General features: G+C 44.0%; 1 protein-coding gene across 1 annotated transcript in view; it reads right to left on the bottom strand.

Moving 5' to 3' along the window:
* Positions 1-15883, bottom strand: part of LOC110494696 (chemokine-like protein TAFA-2) — a 169974-nt gene that overhangs the window by 15615 nt on the left and 138476 nt on the right. The window contains exon 4 of the mRNA XM_021569989.2: positions 13510-13634. Coding sequence (XP_021425664.1) covers positions 13510-13634 — 125 coding nt within the window. The remainder of the gene's footprint in view (positions 1-13509; positions 13635-15883) is intronic.

Genomic DNA, 15883 nt, shown 5'->3' with positions numbered 1-15883 from the left:
GGACGTGCTGGACCGTGCGCTGATCGAGGATTTCCTCCGTTGCCGCCAGGTTTCCTCCTCGAGTGCGCCAGGAGGCGCTCGGTGAGTGGGGGGGTACTGTCATGTACTGTCATGTTGTGTCTTGTCTCTGTCCTTTCCCTTCACCCTGTCTCCCTCTGCTGGTCGTTGTTAGGTTACCTTTTCTCCCCCGCTTTCCCCCAGCTGTTCCTTGTCTCCTCTAACTACCCATTCACCCCGTTTCCCACCTGTTCCCTTTTTCCCTCTGATTAGGTCCCTATATCTCTCTCTGTTTCTGTTCCTGTCCTTGTCGGATTCTTGTTTGTTGTGTTTCATGCCTGAGCCAGACTATCGTCATGTTTGCTGTAACCTTGTCCTGTCCTGTCGGAATCTGCCGGTCTATCTGAGCCTACCTATGTTTGGTTATTAAAGAAGCTCTGTTTAAGTTAGTTCGCTTTTGGGTCCTCATTCACTCACCATAACACTCACATTGAGGGAGAGGTTGTTGTCCTGGCACCACACTGTCTGGTCTCTGACCTCCTTCCTATAGGCTGTCTCATCATTGTTGGTGATCAGGCCTACCACTGTGGTGTCGTCAGCAAACTTAATGATGGTGTTGGTGTCATGTTTGGCCATGCAGTTGTGGGTGAACAGGGAGTAAAGGAGGGGACTAAGTACACACCCCTGAGGGCCACCAGTGTTGACGATCAGCATGGCAGAGTTGTTGCCTACCCTTACCACCTCGGAGCAGCCCGTCAGGAAATCCAGGATCCAATTGTAGAGGGAGGTGTTTAGTCCCAGGGTCCTTAGCTTAGTGATGAGCTATGTGAGAACAGTGAGCTGTAGTCAATGAAAAGCATTCTCACATACAGTGGGGCAAAAAAGTATTTAGTCAGCCACCAATTGTGCAAGTTCTCCCACTTAAAAAGATGAGAGAAGCCTGTAATTTTCATCATAGGTACACTTCAACTATGACAGACAAAATGCGAGAAAAAAATGTCACAAAATCACATTGTAGGATTTTTAATGAATTTATTTGCAAATCTCAAAATTAAAGTGGAAAACCACACTACAGGCTGATCCAACTTTGATGTAATGTCCTTAAAACAAGTCAAAATGAGGCTCAATAGTGTGTGTGGCCTCCACGTGCCTGTATGACCTCCCTACAATGCCTGGGCATGCTCCTGATGAGGTGGGGGATGGTCTCCTGAGGGATCTCCTCCCAGACCTGGACTAAAGCATCCGCCAACTCCTGGACAGTCTGTGGTGCGTTGGTGGATGGAGCGAGACATGATGTCCCATATGTGCTCAATTGGATTCAGGTCTGGGGAACAGGCGGGCCAGTCCATAGCATCAATGCCTTCCTCTTGCAGGAACTGCTGACACACTCCAGCCATATGAGGTCTAGCATTGTCTTGCATTAGGAGGAACGCAGGGCCCACCGCACCAGCATATGGTCTCACAAGGGGTCTGAGGATCTCATCTCGGTACCTAATGGCAGTCAGGCTACCTCTGGCGAGCACATGGAGGGCAGTGCGGCCTCTCAAAGAAATGCCACCCCACACCATGACTGACCCACCGCCAAACCGGTCATGCTGGAGGATGTTGCAGGCAGCGGAACGTTCTCCACGGCGTCTCCAGACTCTGTCACGTCTGTCACGTGCTCAGTGTGAACCTGCTTTCATCTGTGAAGAGCACAGGGCGCCAGTGGCGAATTTGCCAATCTTGGTGTTCTCTGGCAAATGCCAAACGTCCTGCACGGTGTTGGGCTGTAAGCACAACCCCCACCTGTGGACGTCGGGCCCTCATACCACCTTCATGGAGTCTGTTTCTGACCGTTTGAGCAGACACATGCACATCTGTGGCCTACTGGAGGTCATTTTGCAGGGCTCTGGCAGTGCTCCTCCTTGCACAAAGGCGGAGGTAGCGGTCCTGCTGCTGGGTTGTTGCCCTCCTACGGCCTCCTCCACGTCTCCTGATGAACTGGCCTGTCTCCTGGTAGCGCCTCCATGTTCTGGAGACTACGCTGACAGACACAGCAAACCTTCTTGCCACAGCTCGCATTGATGTTCCATCCTGGATGAGCTGCACTACCCGAGCCACTTGTGTGGGTTGTAGACTCCGTCTCATGCTACCACTAGAATGAAAGCACCGCCAGCATTCAAAAGTGACCAAAACATCAGCCAGGAAGCATAGGAACTGAGAAGTGGTCTGTGGTACCACCTGCAGAACCACTCCTTTATTGGGGGTGTCTTGCTATTTGCCTATAATTTCCACCTGTTGTATATTCAATTTGCACACCAGCATGTGAAATTTATTGTCAATCAGTGTTGCTTCCTAAGTGGACAGTTTGATTCCACAGAAGTGTGATTGACTGGTGTCGCAGAATTCTATGGCATGTTATTTAAGTGCCAACCACTGGTACCATTAATGCTAGTTAGTGCTAGTTTGGCCACCAGAGGGTATCATTGAGAATCATTTGATAGCCTTCAATAGTGTCTGTACTAGAGAATTTAAAACCTTTTTTGTAAGAACATAGTATATGGGACTGATTTTAAGAAATGTTTAACATATTTTATTAATATTATGCTGTTTCTATAAAAAAAATGAAAACACCTCAGTTTCAGTTAGGATGGAATGGAAAATATGGCACTGTCAAACATGATGGTCGAGAGTAGGCCACAGTACTTGGTTATTTAGCTAAAGAATCCCTGTGTCGTGCGGGCACGCGGGAGACCGGGATTCAATTCCCCGACGGGGAGGAAGGAATAGTCTGTCCTTGTAAATAGGAATCTGACTTGCCTAGTTAAATAAAGGTTACACTAAGAGCATAACATTACCAATACCCAAACGGAGATTAAAAAATGTCATCGATTAATCAACCAGTCCACATGCTTGTCTCAGAGCAGCGCGAAATGGTGCTAAAATAGTTGTAGGCTATTGCTTCAAATCCTATTATTTCTAACATCAATATGCTCTTTAAATAAATAAGACCTATACCACTTTTAACATTACACTACTAATCATTAGTGAGACTCATGTCAAAATATGATGTGACTCTCCACCAATAATTACATAAAGAGGATTGGAGGATTCTAAATTAAAACCAAAAGCTGCCTCATGGGTCTCCCGGTGGCGGCCGGCACGGGTATCGAACCTGCATCTGTAGCAACGCATTTTGCTCTGCGGGAGACCCCATCCACTCTGGAGCGCCCATCCACAAAGTATCAAAATACAGAGAGGTGTTGCTAATCGGGCTTCAAGTGTTTGAAAACCTGTTTTCAAAATGCCACCAGCTGTCCATCACTACTTTAAATAAAAACACAGCATCTTGTTCACATTCTTTATTATATAACGACAATGTCACAAATAATTTGTACAGCCAACCTAACTTAGATATACATTTGACGATAGAATTCAAATCAAATCCAATTTATTTGTCACATACACATGGTTAGCAGATGTTAATGTGAGTGTAGCGAAATGCTTGTGCTTCTAGTTCCGACAATGCAGTAATAACCAACGAGTAATCTATCCTAACAATTCCAAAACACCTACCTTATACACAGAAGTATAAAGGGATGAAGAATATGTACATAAAGATATATGAATGAGTGATGGTACAGAACGGCATAGGCAAGATGCAGTAGATGGTATCGAGTACAGTATATACATATGAGATGAGTAATGTAGGGTATGTAAACATATAAAAGTGGCATAGTTTAAAGTGGCTAGTGATACATGTATTACATAAAGATGCAGTAGATGAAATAGGGTACAGTATGTACATATACATATGAGATGAGTAATGTAAGGTATGTAAACATTATATTAGGTAGCATTGTTTAAAGTGGCTAGTGATATATTTTACATCAATTTCCATCAATTCCCATTATTAAAGTGGCTGCAGTTGAGTCTGTGTGTTGGCAGCAGCCACTCAATGTTAGTGGTGGCTGTTTAACAGTCTGATGGCCTTGAGATAGAAGCTGTTCTTCAGTCTCTCGGTCCCTGCTTTGATGCACATGTACTGACCTCGCCTTCTGGATGATAGCGGGGTGAACAGGCAGTGGCTCGGGTGGTTGTTGTCCTTGATGATCTTTATGGCCTTCCTGTGACATCGGGTGGTGTAGGTGTCCTGGAGGGCAGGAAGTTTTCCCCCGGTGATGCGTTGTGCAGACCTCACTACCCCCTGGAGAGCCTTACGGTTGTGGGCGGAGCAGTTGCCGTACCACAGGATGCTCTCGATTGTGCATCTGTAGAAGTTTGTGAGTGCTTTTGGTGACAAGCCGGATTTCTTCAGCCTCCTGAGGTTGAAGAGGCGCTGCTGCGCCTTCTTCACAACACTGTCTGTGTGGGTGGACCAATTCAGTTTGTCCATGATGTGAACGCCGAGGAACTTAAAACGTACTACCCTCTCCACTACTGTCCCATCGATGTGGATAGGGGGGTGCTCCCTCTGCTGTTTCCTGAAGTCCACAATCATCTCCTTTGTTTTGTTGACGTTGAGTGTGAGGTTATTTTCCTGACACCACACTCTGAGGGCCCTCACCTCCTCCCTGTAGGCCATCTCGTCGTTGTTGGTAATCAAGCCTACCACTGTAGTGTCATCCGCAAACTTGATGATTGAGTTGAAGGCGTGCATGGCCACACAGTCATGGGTGAACAGGGAGTACAGGAGAGGGCTCAGAACGCACCCTTGTGGGGCCCCAGTGTTGAGAATCATCGGGGTGGAGATGTTGTTACCTACCCTCACCACCTGGGGGTGGCTCGTCAGAAAGTCCAGTACCCAGTTGCAAGGGGCGGGGTCGAGACCCAGGGTCTCGAGCTTGATGACGAGTTTGGAGGGTACTATGGTGTTAAATGCTGAGCTGTAGTCGATGAACAGCATTCTCACATAGGTATTCCTCTTGTCCAGATGGGTTAGGACAGTGTGCAGTGTGGTTGAGATTGTATCGTCTGTGGACCTATTTGGGCGGTAAGCAAATTCGAGTGGGTCTAGGGTGTCAGGTAGAGTGGAGGTGAAGTGGTCCTTGACTATTCTCTCAAAGCACTTCATGATGACGGAAGTGAGTGCTACGGGGCGGTAGTCATTTAGCTCATTTACCAAGGCTTTCTTGGGAACAGGGACAATGGTGGCCCTCTTGAAGCATGTGGGAACAGCAGACTGGGATAAGGATTGATTGAATATGTCCGTAAACACACCAGCCAGCTGGTCTGCGCATGCTCTGAGGACACTCTGAGGACGCATGCTCTGGAGAGTCGTTTGGGCCTGCAGCCTTGCGAGGGTTAACACGTTTAAATGTTTTCCTCACGTCTGCTGCAGTGAAGGATAGTCTGCAGGTTCTGGTTGCGGGCCGTGTCAGTGGCACTGTATTGTCCTCAAAGCGGGCAAAACATTTATTTAGTCTGCCTGGGAGCAAGACATCCTGGTCCGTGACGGGGCTGGTTTTCTTTTTGTAATCCGTGATTGACTGTAGACCCTGCCACATACCTCTTGTGTCTGAGCCGTAGAATTCTGACTCTTCTTTGTCGATATACTGACGCTTAGCTTGTTTGATTGCCTTTCGGAGGGAATAGCTACACTGTTTGTATTCGGTCATGTTTCCGGTCACCTTTCCCTGGTTAAAAGCAGTGGTTCGCGCTTTCAGTTTCACGCGAATGCTGCCATCAATCCACGGTTTCTGGTTTGGGAAAGTTGTAATCGTTGCTATAGGAACAACATCATCAATGCACTTTCTAATGAACTCGCTCACCGAATCAGCGATTTCCTGAATGTTGTTGTTGGACGCAATGCGGAACATACCCCAGTCCACGTGACCGAAGCAGTCTTGGAGCGTGGAATCAGATTGGTCGGACCAGCGTTGAACCTGAGCGTGGGAGCTTCTTGTTTCAGTTTCTGTCTGTAGGCAGGGAGCAACAAAATGGAGTCATGGTCAACTTTTCCGAAAGGAGGGTGGGAGAGGGCTTTATATGCGTCGCGGAAGTTAGAATAGCAATGATCCAAGGTTTTACCAGCCCTGGTTGCGGAATCGATATGCTCATACAATTTAGGGAGTCTTGTTTTCAGATTAGCCTTGTTAAAATCCCCAGCTACAATGAATGCAGCCTCAGGATATGTGGTTTCCAGTTTGCAAAGAGTCAAATAACATTTGTTCAGGGCCATCGATGTGTCTGCTTGGGGGGAATATATACGGCTGTGATTATAATCTAAGAGAATTCCCTTGGTAGATGATGCGGACGACATTTGATGTGTGAGGAATTCTAAGTCAGGTGAACAGAAGGACTTGAGTTCCTGTATGTTGTTGTGGTCACACCACGTCTCGTTAATCATAAGGCATACGCCCCCGCCCCTCTTCTTACCAGAAAGATGTTTGTTTCTGTCGGCGCGATGCGTGAAGAAACCAGCTGGCTGCACCGATTCCGTTAGCGTCTCTCGAGTGAGCCATGTTTCCGTGAAGCAAAGAACATTACAGTCTCTGATGTCCCTCTGGAATGCTACCCTTGCTCGGATTTCATCGACCTTGTTGTCAAGAGACTGGACATTGGCGAGTAGTATGCTAGGGAGTGGTGCGCGATGTGCCCGTCTCCAGAGCCTGACCAGAAGACAGCTTAGTTTCCCTCTTTTACGACGTCTTTGTTTTGGGTCGCAGGCTGGGATCCATTCCGTTGTCCTGGGTGGAAGGCAGAACACAGGATCCGCTTCGGGAAAGTCATATTCCTGGTTGTACTGATCAAATCAAATCAAATGTATTTATATAGCCCTTCGTACATCAGCTGATATCTCAAAGTGCTGTTCAGAAACCCAGCCTAAAACCCCAAACAGCAAGCAATGCAGGTGTAGAAGCACGGTGGCTAGGAAAAACTCCCTAGAAAGGCCAAAACCTAGGAAGAAACCTAGAGAGGAACCAGGCTATGTGGGATGGCCAGTCCTCTTCTGGCTGTGCCGGGTGGAGATTATAACAGAACATGGCCAAGATGTTCAAATGTTCATAAATGACCAGCATGGTCGAATAATAATAAGGCAGAACAGTTGAAACTGGAGCTGATGGTGAGTTGACATTGCTCTTATATTCAGTAGTTCTTCCCGACTGTATGTAATGAAACCTAAGATTATCTGGGGTACCAATGTAAAAAATAACATGTAAAAAAACAAAAAACTGCATAGTTTCCAAGGAACGCGAAGCGAGGCGGCCATCTCCTAATTCAGTGATATTTATTCTCATAGTAATTTGTTATGGATCCAATAACTAAATAAACTTTGGCATTTTGAAAGATTATTTTTATAATTATTTTATTAACGAAAGCATAAAGATGCCATTGTTGGTTACATTGTTTTAGATTAAATGTGCAGACTGGCTCTAAAAACAGTGGGAATGATTCCCTAGTCAGCGCCATTATTAGTGCAATGCCCCCTAAAGTGTTGCTATGTGCTACCCAGTGTGGTGGGGTGGGGATCCACCATTCGGGAGCTATGACCAATATGACCAAAATACACTACCATTCAAAAGTTTGGGGTCATTTAGAAATGTCCTTGTTTTTGAAAGAAAAGCTCATTTTTTTGTCCATTAAAATAACATCAAATTGATCAGAAATACAGTGTAGACATTGTTAATGTTCTAAATGACTATTGTAGCTGGAATGGAATTCTAATTCTATTCTAATGGAATATCTACATAGGCGTACAGAGGCCCATTATCAGCAACCATCACTCCTGTGTTACAATGGCACGTTGTGTTAGCTAATCCAAGTTTATAATTTTAAAACCTGTTAAGGATATGGCAGACATACGCCCCCTTTGGAGAGATTGGGTACCCCTAGTAAACTGGAAAAAAAATCTGTCAAAAATTGCTAATATATGCAAATAAAAATTATTATTGGATAGAAAACACTCTAAAGATTCTAAAACCGTTGGAATTATGTCTGTAAGTATAGCAGAACTCACAGGGCAGGCATTCTTCCAAACTAGTTTTTGTGGCCATGAAAGTTGGAGCAACTTTGACGTCATGGCCCCCACCCTTCCCAACCAGTTATGATTCTGGGGACACTTTCTATCTCTTCCGCTAGATGTCCTCTTTCATTAGAGCTTCAAATCGTTCAAATCCCGCGAGAATTGACCCTATGGGAGTGAAATTAGTGCGTGCCACGAGAGAATAGGCTGTGCGTATGGGCGCGAATTGGTCCCAGCCATTCCTTTGTTTCCAGCACTCAAGAGAAGGGCAGACGATGGCCGATTGAATTGAAGTTTGTTTTGCACGTCTAAAACATCATAAAGCTTGCTTCTGCACTCAGTTTGACCTGTTTAGTCGACATATAATGTGTAATTTTGAAGTTTTGATGCGCAACTTATCCGGACCAGAGGACGTTTTGGGTGCATTTCAGCTGATGTTATTAGCAGTAGCTAATACAAAGACGCAAGACTTGAAACCAAACGATGTATTGGGTAAGTATCATACAATTTAGGGAGTCTTGTTTTCAGATTAGCCTTGTTAAAATCCCCAGCTACAATGAATGCAGCCTCAGGATATGTGGTTTCCAGTTTGCAAAGAGTCAAATAACATTTGTTCAGGGCCATCGATGTGTCTGCTTGGGGGGAATATATACGGCTGTGATTATAATCTAAGAGAATTCCCTTGGTAGATGATGCGGACGACATTTGATGTGTGAGGAATTCTAAGTCAGGTGAACAGAAGGACTTGAGTTCCTGTATGTTGTTGTGGTCACACCACGTCTCGTTAATCATAAGGCATACGCCCCCGCCCCTCTTCTTACCAGAAAGATGTTTGTTTCTGTCGGCGCGATGCGTGAAGAAACCAGCTGGCTGCACCGATTCCGTTAGCGTCTCTCGAGTGAGCCATGTTTCCGTGAAGCAAAGAACATTACAGTTTCTGATGTCCCTCTGGAATGCTACCCTTGCTCGGATTTCATCGACCTTGTTGTCAAGAGACTGGACATTGGCGAGTAGTATGCTAGGGAGTGGTGCGCGATGTGCCCGTCTCCAGAGCCTGACCAGAAGACAGCTTCGTTTCCCTCTTTTACGACGTCTTTGTTTTGGGTCGCAGGCTGGGATCCATTCCGTTGTCCTGGGTGGAAGGCAGAACACAGGATCCGCTTCGGGAAAGTCATATTCCTGGTTGTACTGATCAAATCAAATCAAATGTATTTATATAGCCCTTCGTACATCAGCTGATATCTCAAAGTGCTGTTCAGAAACCCATTTTGAAGTTTTGATGCGCAACTTATCCGGACCAGAGGACGTTTTGGGTGCATTTCAGCTGATGTTATTAGCAGTAGCTAATACAAAGACGCAAGACTTGAAACCAAACGATGTATTGGGTAAGTATGAAGCCTTCCAGAACATTCTGAACGAAGACCATCGAAGGTAAGGGAATATTTATGCTTAAATCTGTGTTTCTGTTGACTCCAACATTACGTGGAAATGTAGCTTGGAACTGAGCGCTGTCTCAGCATATGGAATAGTGTGCGATTTCTGTAACGTTAAAAATAAATCTAACACAGCGGTTGCATAAAGAAGCAGTGTATCTTTCTAACTATATGTAGAACATGTATATTTAGTCAAAGTTTATGATGTCTATTTACGTTATCTTGCCGCGCTACATAGATTTCCTGCGGGCATTTTTGAGTAATTTCTGAAGGTGAACTCACTGTAAATGGACATTTATGGATATAAATGGCATATTATTGAAAAAAAAAAAAAATGTACTGTGTAATATGTCATATTACTGTCATCTGATGAAGATTTTCAAAAGGTTAGTGAGCGATTTATTTTTTAATCCTGCGTTTGTTGATTGCATGTTTTGGATATTGAAATGAGCTGTGTCTGGTGGTGGTTTTACATATATATGTGCTATGTTTTCGCCGTAAAACATTTTAGAAATCTGACTTGCTGGCTAGATGAACAAGATGTGTATCTTTCATTTGAGCTATTGGACTTGTTAATGTGTGGAGGTTAAATATTTTTAAGAATATTTTCGCGTTCCATGCGCCACCGTTTCAGCTGAACGTGGGAGGGTTGATCCCCAATTGGGAACCAATATCGTAGACAGGTTAAAAGGCTAATTGATCATTAGAAAACCTTTTTGAAATTATGCTCTGATTAAAGAAGAAATAAAACTGGCCTTCATTAGACTAGTTGAGTATCTGGAGCATCAGCATTTGTGGGTTTGATTACAGGCTCAAAGTGGCCAGAAACAAAAAACTTTCTTCTGAAACTCATCAGTCTATTCTCGTTCTGAGAAATGAAGGCTATTCCATGCGAGAAATTGCCAAGAAACGGACGATCTCGTACAACACTGTGTACTACTCCCTTCACAGAACAACACAAACTGGCTCTAACCAGAATAGAAAGAGGAGTGGGAGGCCCCAGTGCACAACTGAGCAAGAGGACAGGTACGTCAGTTTGAGAAACAGATGCCTCACAAGTCCTCAACTGTCAGCTTCATTAACCCTTCTGTTGTCTTAAGGGTCAAAAATGACCCGCCACTATGTTTTACAGCAGAGAAATCCCCACTAAATAATATATTTTCAACTTGAAATTGTATGACTTTTCCTAGAGTGACCCCAACATTTGAAAAAGTGAAACATTTGTTCACATTTCCATGAAAGCTGTACACCACCAGGGTACAAAGATTGTCTTAGGGTCATTTTTGACCCTGCAGTTATAAAATCATTTACACACCACATAAACCAAAGACACACACACACATGCACACAATGATAAATTGAGATTATGTGTGCTACTGATTGAACTCAGACAAAACTAAAACTTATTTGTCCATGTGCAGCATCTCCCCTCCACGACCCCACACAGGACTCAAGTTCACAGACAATAAAAACAACTTCAGACAAATAAACAACATTTCAGGCAAAATAAACAAAAGGGTTTTCTAATGATCAGCTTTTTAAAATGATAAACGTGGATTAGCTAACACAACGTGCCATTGGGACACAGGAGAATAGTTGCTGATAAGGGCCTCTGTACGCCTGTGTAGATATTCCATAAAAAAATCTACCGTTTCCAGCTACAATAGTCATTTACAACATTAACAATGTATACACTGTATTTCTGATCAATTTTCTGTTATTTTAATGGACAAAAAATGTGCTTTTCTTTAAAAAACAAGGACATTTCTAAGTGGCCGCAAGTCAATAAACAGATCACTGACCATTTTGAATCCCACCGTACCTTCTCCGCTGTGCAATCCGGTTTCCGAGCTGGTCACGGGTCCACCTCAGCCATGCTCTTGGTACTAAACAATATCATAACCACTATCGATAAAAGACAGTACTGTGCAGCCGTCTTTATCGACCTGGCCAAGGCTTTCGACTCTGTCAATCACCGCATTCTTATCGGCAGACTCAACAGCTTTGGTTTCTCAAATGACTGCCTCGCCTGGTTCACCAACTACTTCTCAGACAGAGTTCAGTGATTCAAATCGGAGGGCCTGTTGTCCGGACCTCTGACAGTCTCTATGGGGGTACCACAGGGTTCAATTCTCGGGCTGACTCTTTTCTCTGTATATATCAACGATGTCACGTTTGCTGTGGGTGATTCCCTGATCCAGACAATACCATTCTGTATATATCTGGCCCTTCTTTGGACACTGTGTTAACAAACCTCCAATCGAGCTTCAATGCCATACAACACTCCTTCCGTGGCCTCCAACTGCTCTTAAATGCTAGTAAAACTAAATGCATGCTTTTCAACCGCTCGCTGCCTGCACCCACCCACCCCACAAATACCTAAGTGTCTGGCAAGACTGTAAAATCTCCTTCCAGACTCATATTAAACATCTCCAATCCAAAATTACATCTAGACAATTCTGCTTCCTATTTTGCAACAAAGCCTCCTTCACTCACGCCGCAAAACATACCCTCGTAAAACTGACTATCCTACTGATCCTCAACTTCGGCAATGTAATCTACAAAATAGCCTCCGACACTCTACTCAGCAAATTGGATGCAGACTATCACTGTGCCATCAGTTTTGACACCAAAGCCCCATACAACACCCACCACTGCGACCTGTATGCTCTTGTCTGCTGGCCCTCGCTACATATTCGTCGCCAGACCCTCTGGCTCCAGGTCATCTATAAGTCTATGCTAGGTAAAGCTCTGCCTTATCTCAGCTCACTGGTCACGATATCAACACCCACCCGTAGCACGCGCTCCTGCAGGTATATTTCACTGGTCATCCCCAAAGCCAACACCTAATTTTGCCACCTTTCCTTCCAGTTCTCTGCTGCCAATGTCTGGAACGAACTGCAAAAATCGCTGAAGCTGGAGACTAATATTTCCCTCACTAACTTTTAACATCAGATATCTGAGCAGCTAACCTACTGCTGCAGCTGTACATAGCCCATCTGTAAATAGCCCATCCAATCTACCTACCTCATCCCCATATTGTTTTTAATGTACTTTTCTGCTCTTTTGCACTCCAGTATATTTACTTGCACATCATCATCTGCACATCTATCACTCCAGTGTTAATTTGCTACTATGGCCTATTTATTGCCTTACCTCCTCATGCCATTTGCACACACTGTATATAGACTATCTTTTTTTCTATTGTGTTATTGACATGTTTATTCCATGTGTAACTCTGTGTTGTTTGTGTCGCACTGCTTTGCTTTATCTTGGCCAGGTCGCAGATGTAAATGACAACTTGTTCTCAACTAGCCTACCTGGTTAAATAAAGGTGAAATAAAAAATAAAAACATTGGTGCAAAGAAACTAAATGCAGATTTACCCAACTCTGAGGAGACCGAAGGGATTTCCACAGGTAGCCATTCCTGAATTAAGGCCATTCCCTTAATTATGTGAGGTACTGGTTCCCAACCAGGGGTACTAGGACCCCTGGCTGTACTTGGCCTATCCACAGGCATTACATTAGAAGGTAAATCAGGGGTATTCTGGGCAGTGCACATTTCAGTTGGTGGTACAGTAACCGAAAAAGGTTGGGAATCACTAGTGGGAGGTATGGCTGGAGTTTTTGTAAGAGAGCTTTATAGATAAAATAAATCACTGAATTGACCTACATAACTTCAAAGAGAGTCAGCCTACTTTCTGTAAAGAATGCAGTCATAAGTACTGCACCTATCACCCTTAATAAAACGGTGTGTTACGTAATACGTGATAAGTGGCTAAGTTTGCGTGTGTGGGTCTCTCACTGCAACCTCTAGATACTCCTCCTTCTATATACACATATTTGGCAGTATCTCAGCAGAATTGAGCCTTTTTGATCATATGCACTTTGAATGTATTGGTCCTGACAGGTACAGACACACAACCAGTAGGTGACTACAGTTGGCTATGTAGAGGACCAATAAACACCTTTACTTACTGAAGATTCTACGTCATGGTGGACTTTAGAAGAAACAAAATTGTGTGTGTGTGTGTGTGTGTGTGTGTGTGTGTGTGTGTGTGTGTGTGTGTGTACGTTTTTGTGTGTGTGTAACAGTACATGTGATGCGTTTGCTTACATTATGCACCCACCTTCGTCGTCTTCACTTTGTTTCCCGTACTGCAGCTCCAGCCTTTCAGATCAGGCAAAACTTTACACTCCTCCCCATCCATACATGGATGCATCTGACACCACCACTTCTGGGCAACTATGGAAGCTGCAAGAGGCAATGAGAGAGGGACACAAGCAATTAAAGTGTGCCCTTTACAAGTCAGTGAAAAGATACATCCACTAGTAGACTGCAGTAACAACTGAACCAACAAAAATATGTCTGTTTCTACAAACATGTCAATGAAAGTGAATGGAAAGTATTTTGATACACGACTGACAGTACAGTAGTGAGATCCTCCATGACTGACAGTACAGTAGTGAGAGATACTCCATGAATGACAGTAGAGTAGTGAGATCCTCCATGACTGACAGTACAGTAGTGAGAGATACTCCATGAATGACAGTAGAGTAGTGAGATCCTCCATGACTGACAGTACAGTAGTGAGATCCTCCATGACTGACAGTACAGTAGTGAGATCCTCCATGACTGACAGTAGAGTAGTGAGATCCTCCATGACTGACAGTACAGTAGTGAGATCCTCCATGACTGACAGTACAGTAGTGAGATCCTCCATGACTGACAGTAGAGTAGTGAGATCCTCCATGACTGACAGTACAGTAGAGAGATCCTCCATGACTGACATTAGAGTAGTGAGATCCTCCATGAATGACAGTACAGTAGTGAGAGATACTCCATGAATGACAGTAGAGTAGAGAGAGATCCTCCATGACTGACAGTAGAGTAGTGAGAGATCCTCCATGACTGACAGTAGAGTAGAGAGATCTTCCATGACTGACAGTACAGAAGTGAGATAATCCATGACTTGACAGTAGAGTAGAGTAGAGAGAGATCCTCCATGACTGACAGTAGAGTAGTGAGATCCTCCATGACTGACAGTACAGAAGTGAGATAATCCATGACTTGACAGTAGAGTAGAGTAGAGAGAGATCCTCCATGACTGACAGTAGAGTACTGAGATCCTCAATGACTGACAGTAGAGTAGAGAGAGATCCTCCATGACTGACAGTAGAGTAGAGAGAGATCCTCCATGACTGACAGTAGAGTAGAGAGAGATCGTCCGTGACTGACAGTAGAGTAGTGAGATCCTCCATGACTGACAGTAGAGTAGAGAGAGATCCTCCATGACTGACAGTAGAGTAGAGAGAGATCCTCCATGACTGACAGTACAGAAGTGAGGTCCTCCATGAATGATAGTACAGTTTTTTATTTTTTTATTTCACCTTTATTTAACCAGGTAGGCTAGTTGAGAATAAGTTCTCATTTACAACTGTGTCGTGTCTTTACTATCATTAACTGAAGACTGATAGTTTTCATCAAAGATTCTCTGTAATTAGTATTACGCGATTAGACTGATTAATCATGTAACCGTAATTACTAGGAAGTCGGGGCACCAAGGACAAATATTCAGATTACAAAGTTATCATTTCCTAAAATAACTTTTCAGATATTTTATCTGATCAATGAGTCTTCGAATTAATGAATTATTTACTTTACCTCACGTTAGTCTCATTCCAAACGTCGTAAATTGTTGGTTATCTGCACGAACCCAGTCTTCACTATGATTCATCCATACATTAATTGTCTTAAATCATTTATTTATTACTAACTAAGTAATTCACAGAAATGCATAAACAAACAAACAAACAAGGTAAATGTGGTTACAAGAAATGATAGGAGAATGTGCCCTAGTGGGCTGAAACGGCATGGTGGCTTGTTAGACAAAAGGGGAAGTGGGGGTCGACTAAGAAGCCACTACAGAGTGATAATTATAACAATTGGAATGCTAATCCTTTACACATGAACGCTCACTCATTCGGGAACAATTGCAATGAATATATATATATTTACGCTCAGTGTCGTCTTGATCGCTGGTGAAAAGTTTGTTTATTTTGTAGAATTGTCCGTCTCTCTCCCTCTGTCGTGGTTATAGTGGATAGTTCAGAGTGACATTCATTTGTTTCGTTATAGAGTGGATGTTTCGGCGGTTGTCGTTCTCACAATTCCCCACGGGAGAGTGCAGATGCTCTCCGCGCACTTGGCAGGGATCGCCTTTACAGAATCGTCAAAAACTTCCTCCTCTTTTACCCCGTTCCCGGGAAAGCCAAACGACACTGAGACATTCTTAGCAGACATACAGGACGCCTTGGATGGCTACCCAAATGCTATGAATGCAGACAGGCTCTACATTTTGAAGCAAACGTCCCACAGACACGTGACAACGTTCATCCGTCTACAAGAGCAACACGTGCAAAACGACTATGCTAAACTTGCCACGGTTTTGAAAATAGAATTCAGTGGTTCTGCGACTCGCAAACACGATAGCTCGTTGGCTA

Source organism: Oncorhynchus mykiss, chromosome 17 (assembly GCF_013265735.2).
Source record: "Oncorhynchus mykiss isolate Arlee chromosome 17, USDA_OmykA_1.1, whole genome shotgun sequence".
NCBI classification, from domain to species: Eukaryota; Metazoa; Chordata; class Actinopteri; order Salmoniformes; family Salmonidae; genus Oncorhynchus; species Oncorhynchus mykiss.
This window is presented reverse-complemented; position numbering and strand designations above follow the sequence as displayed.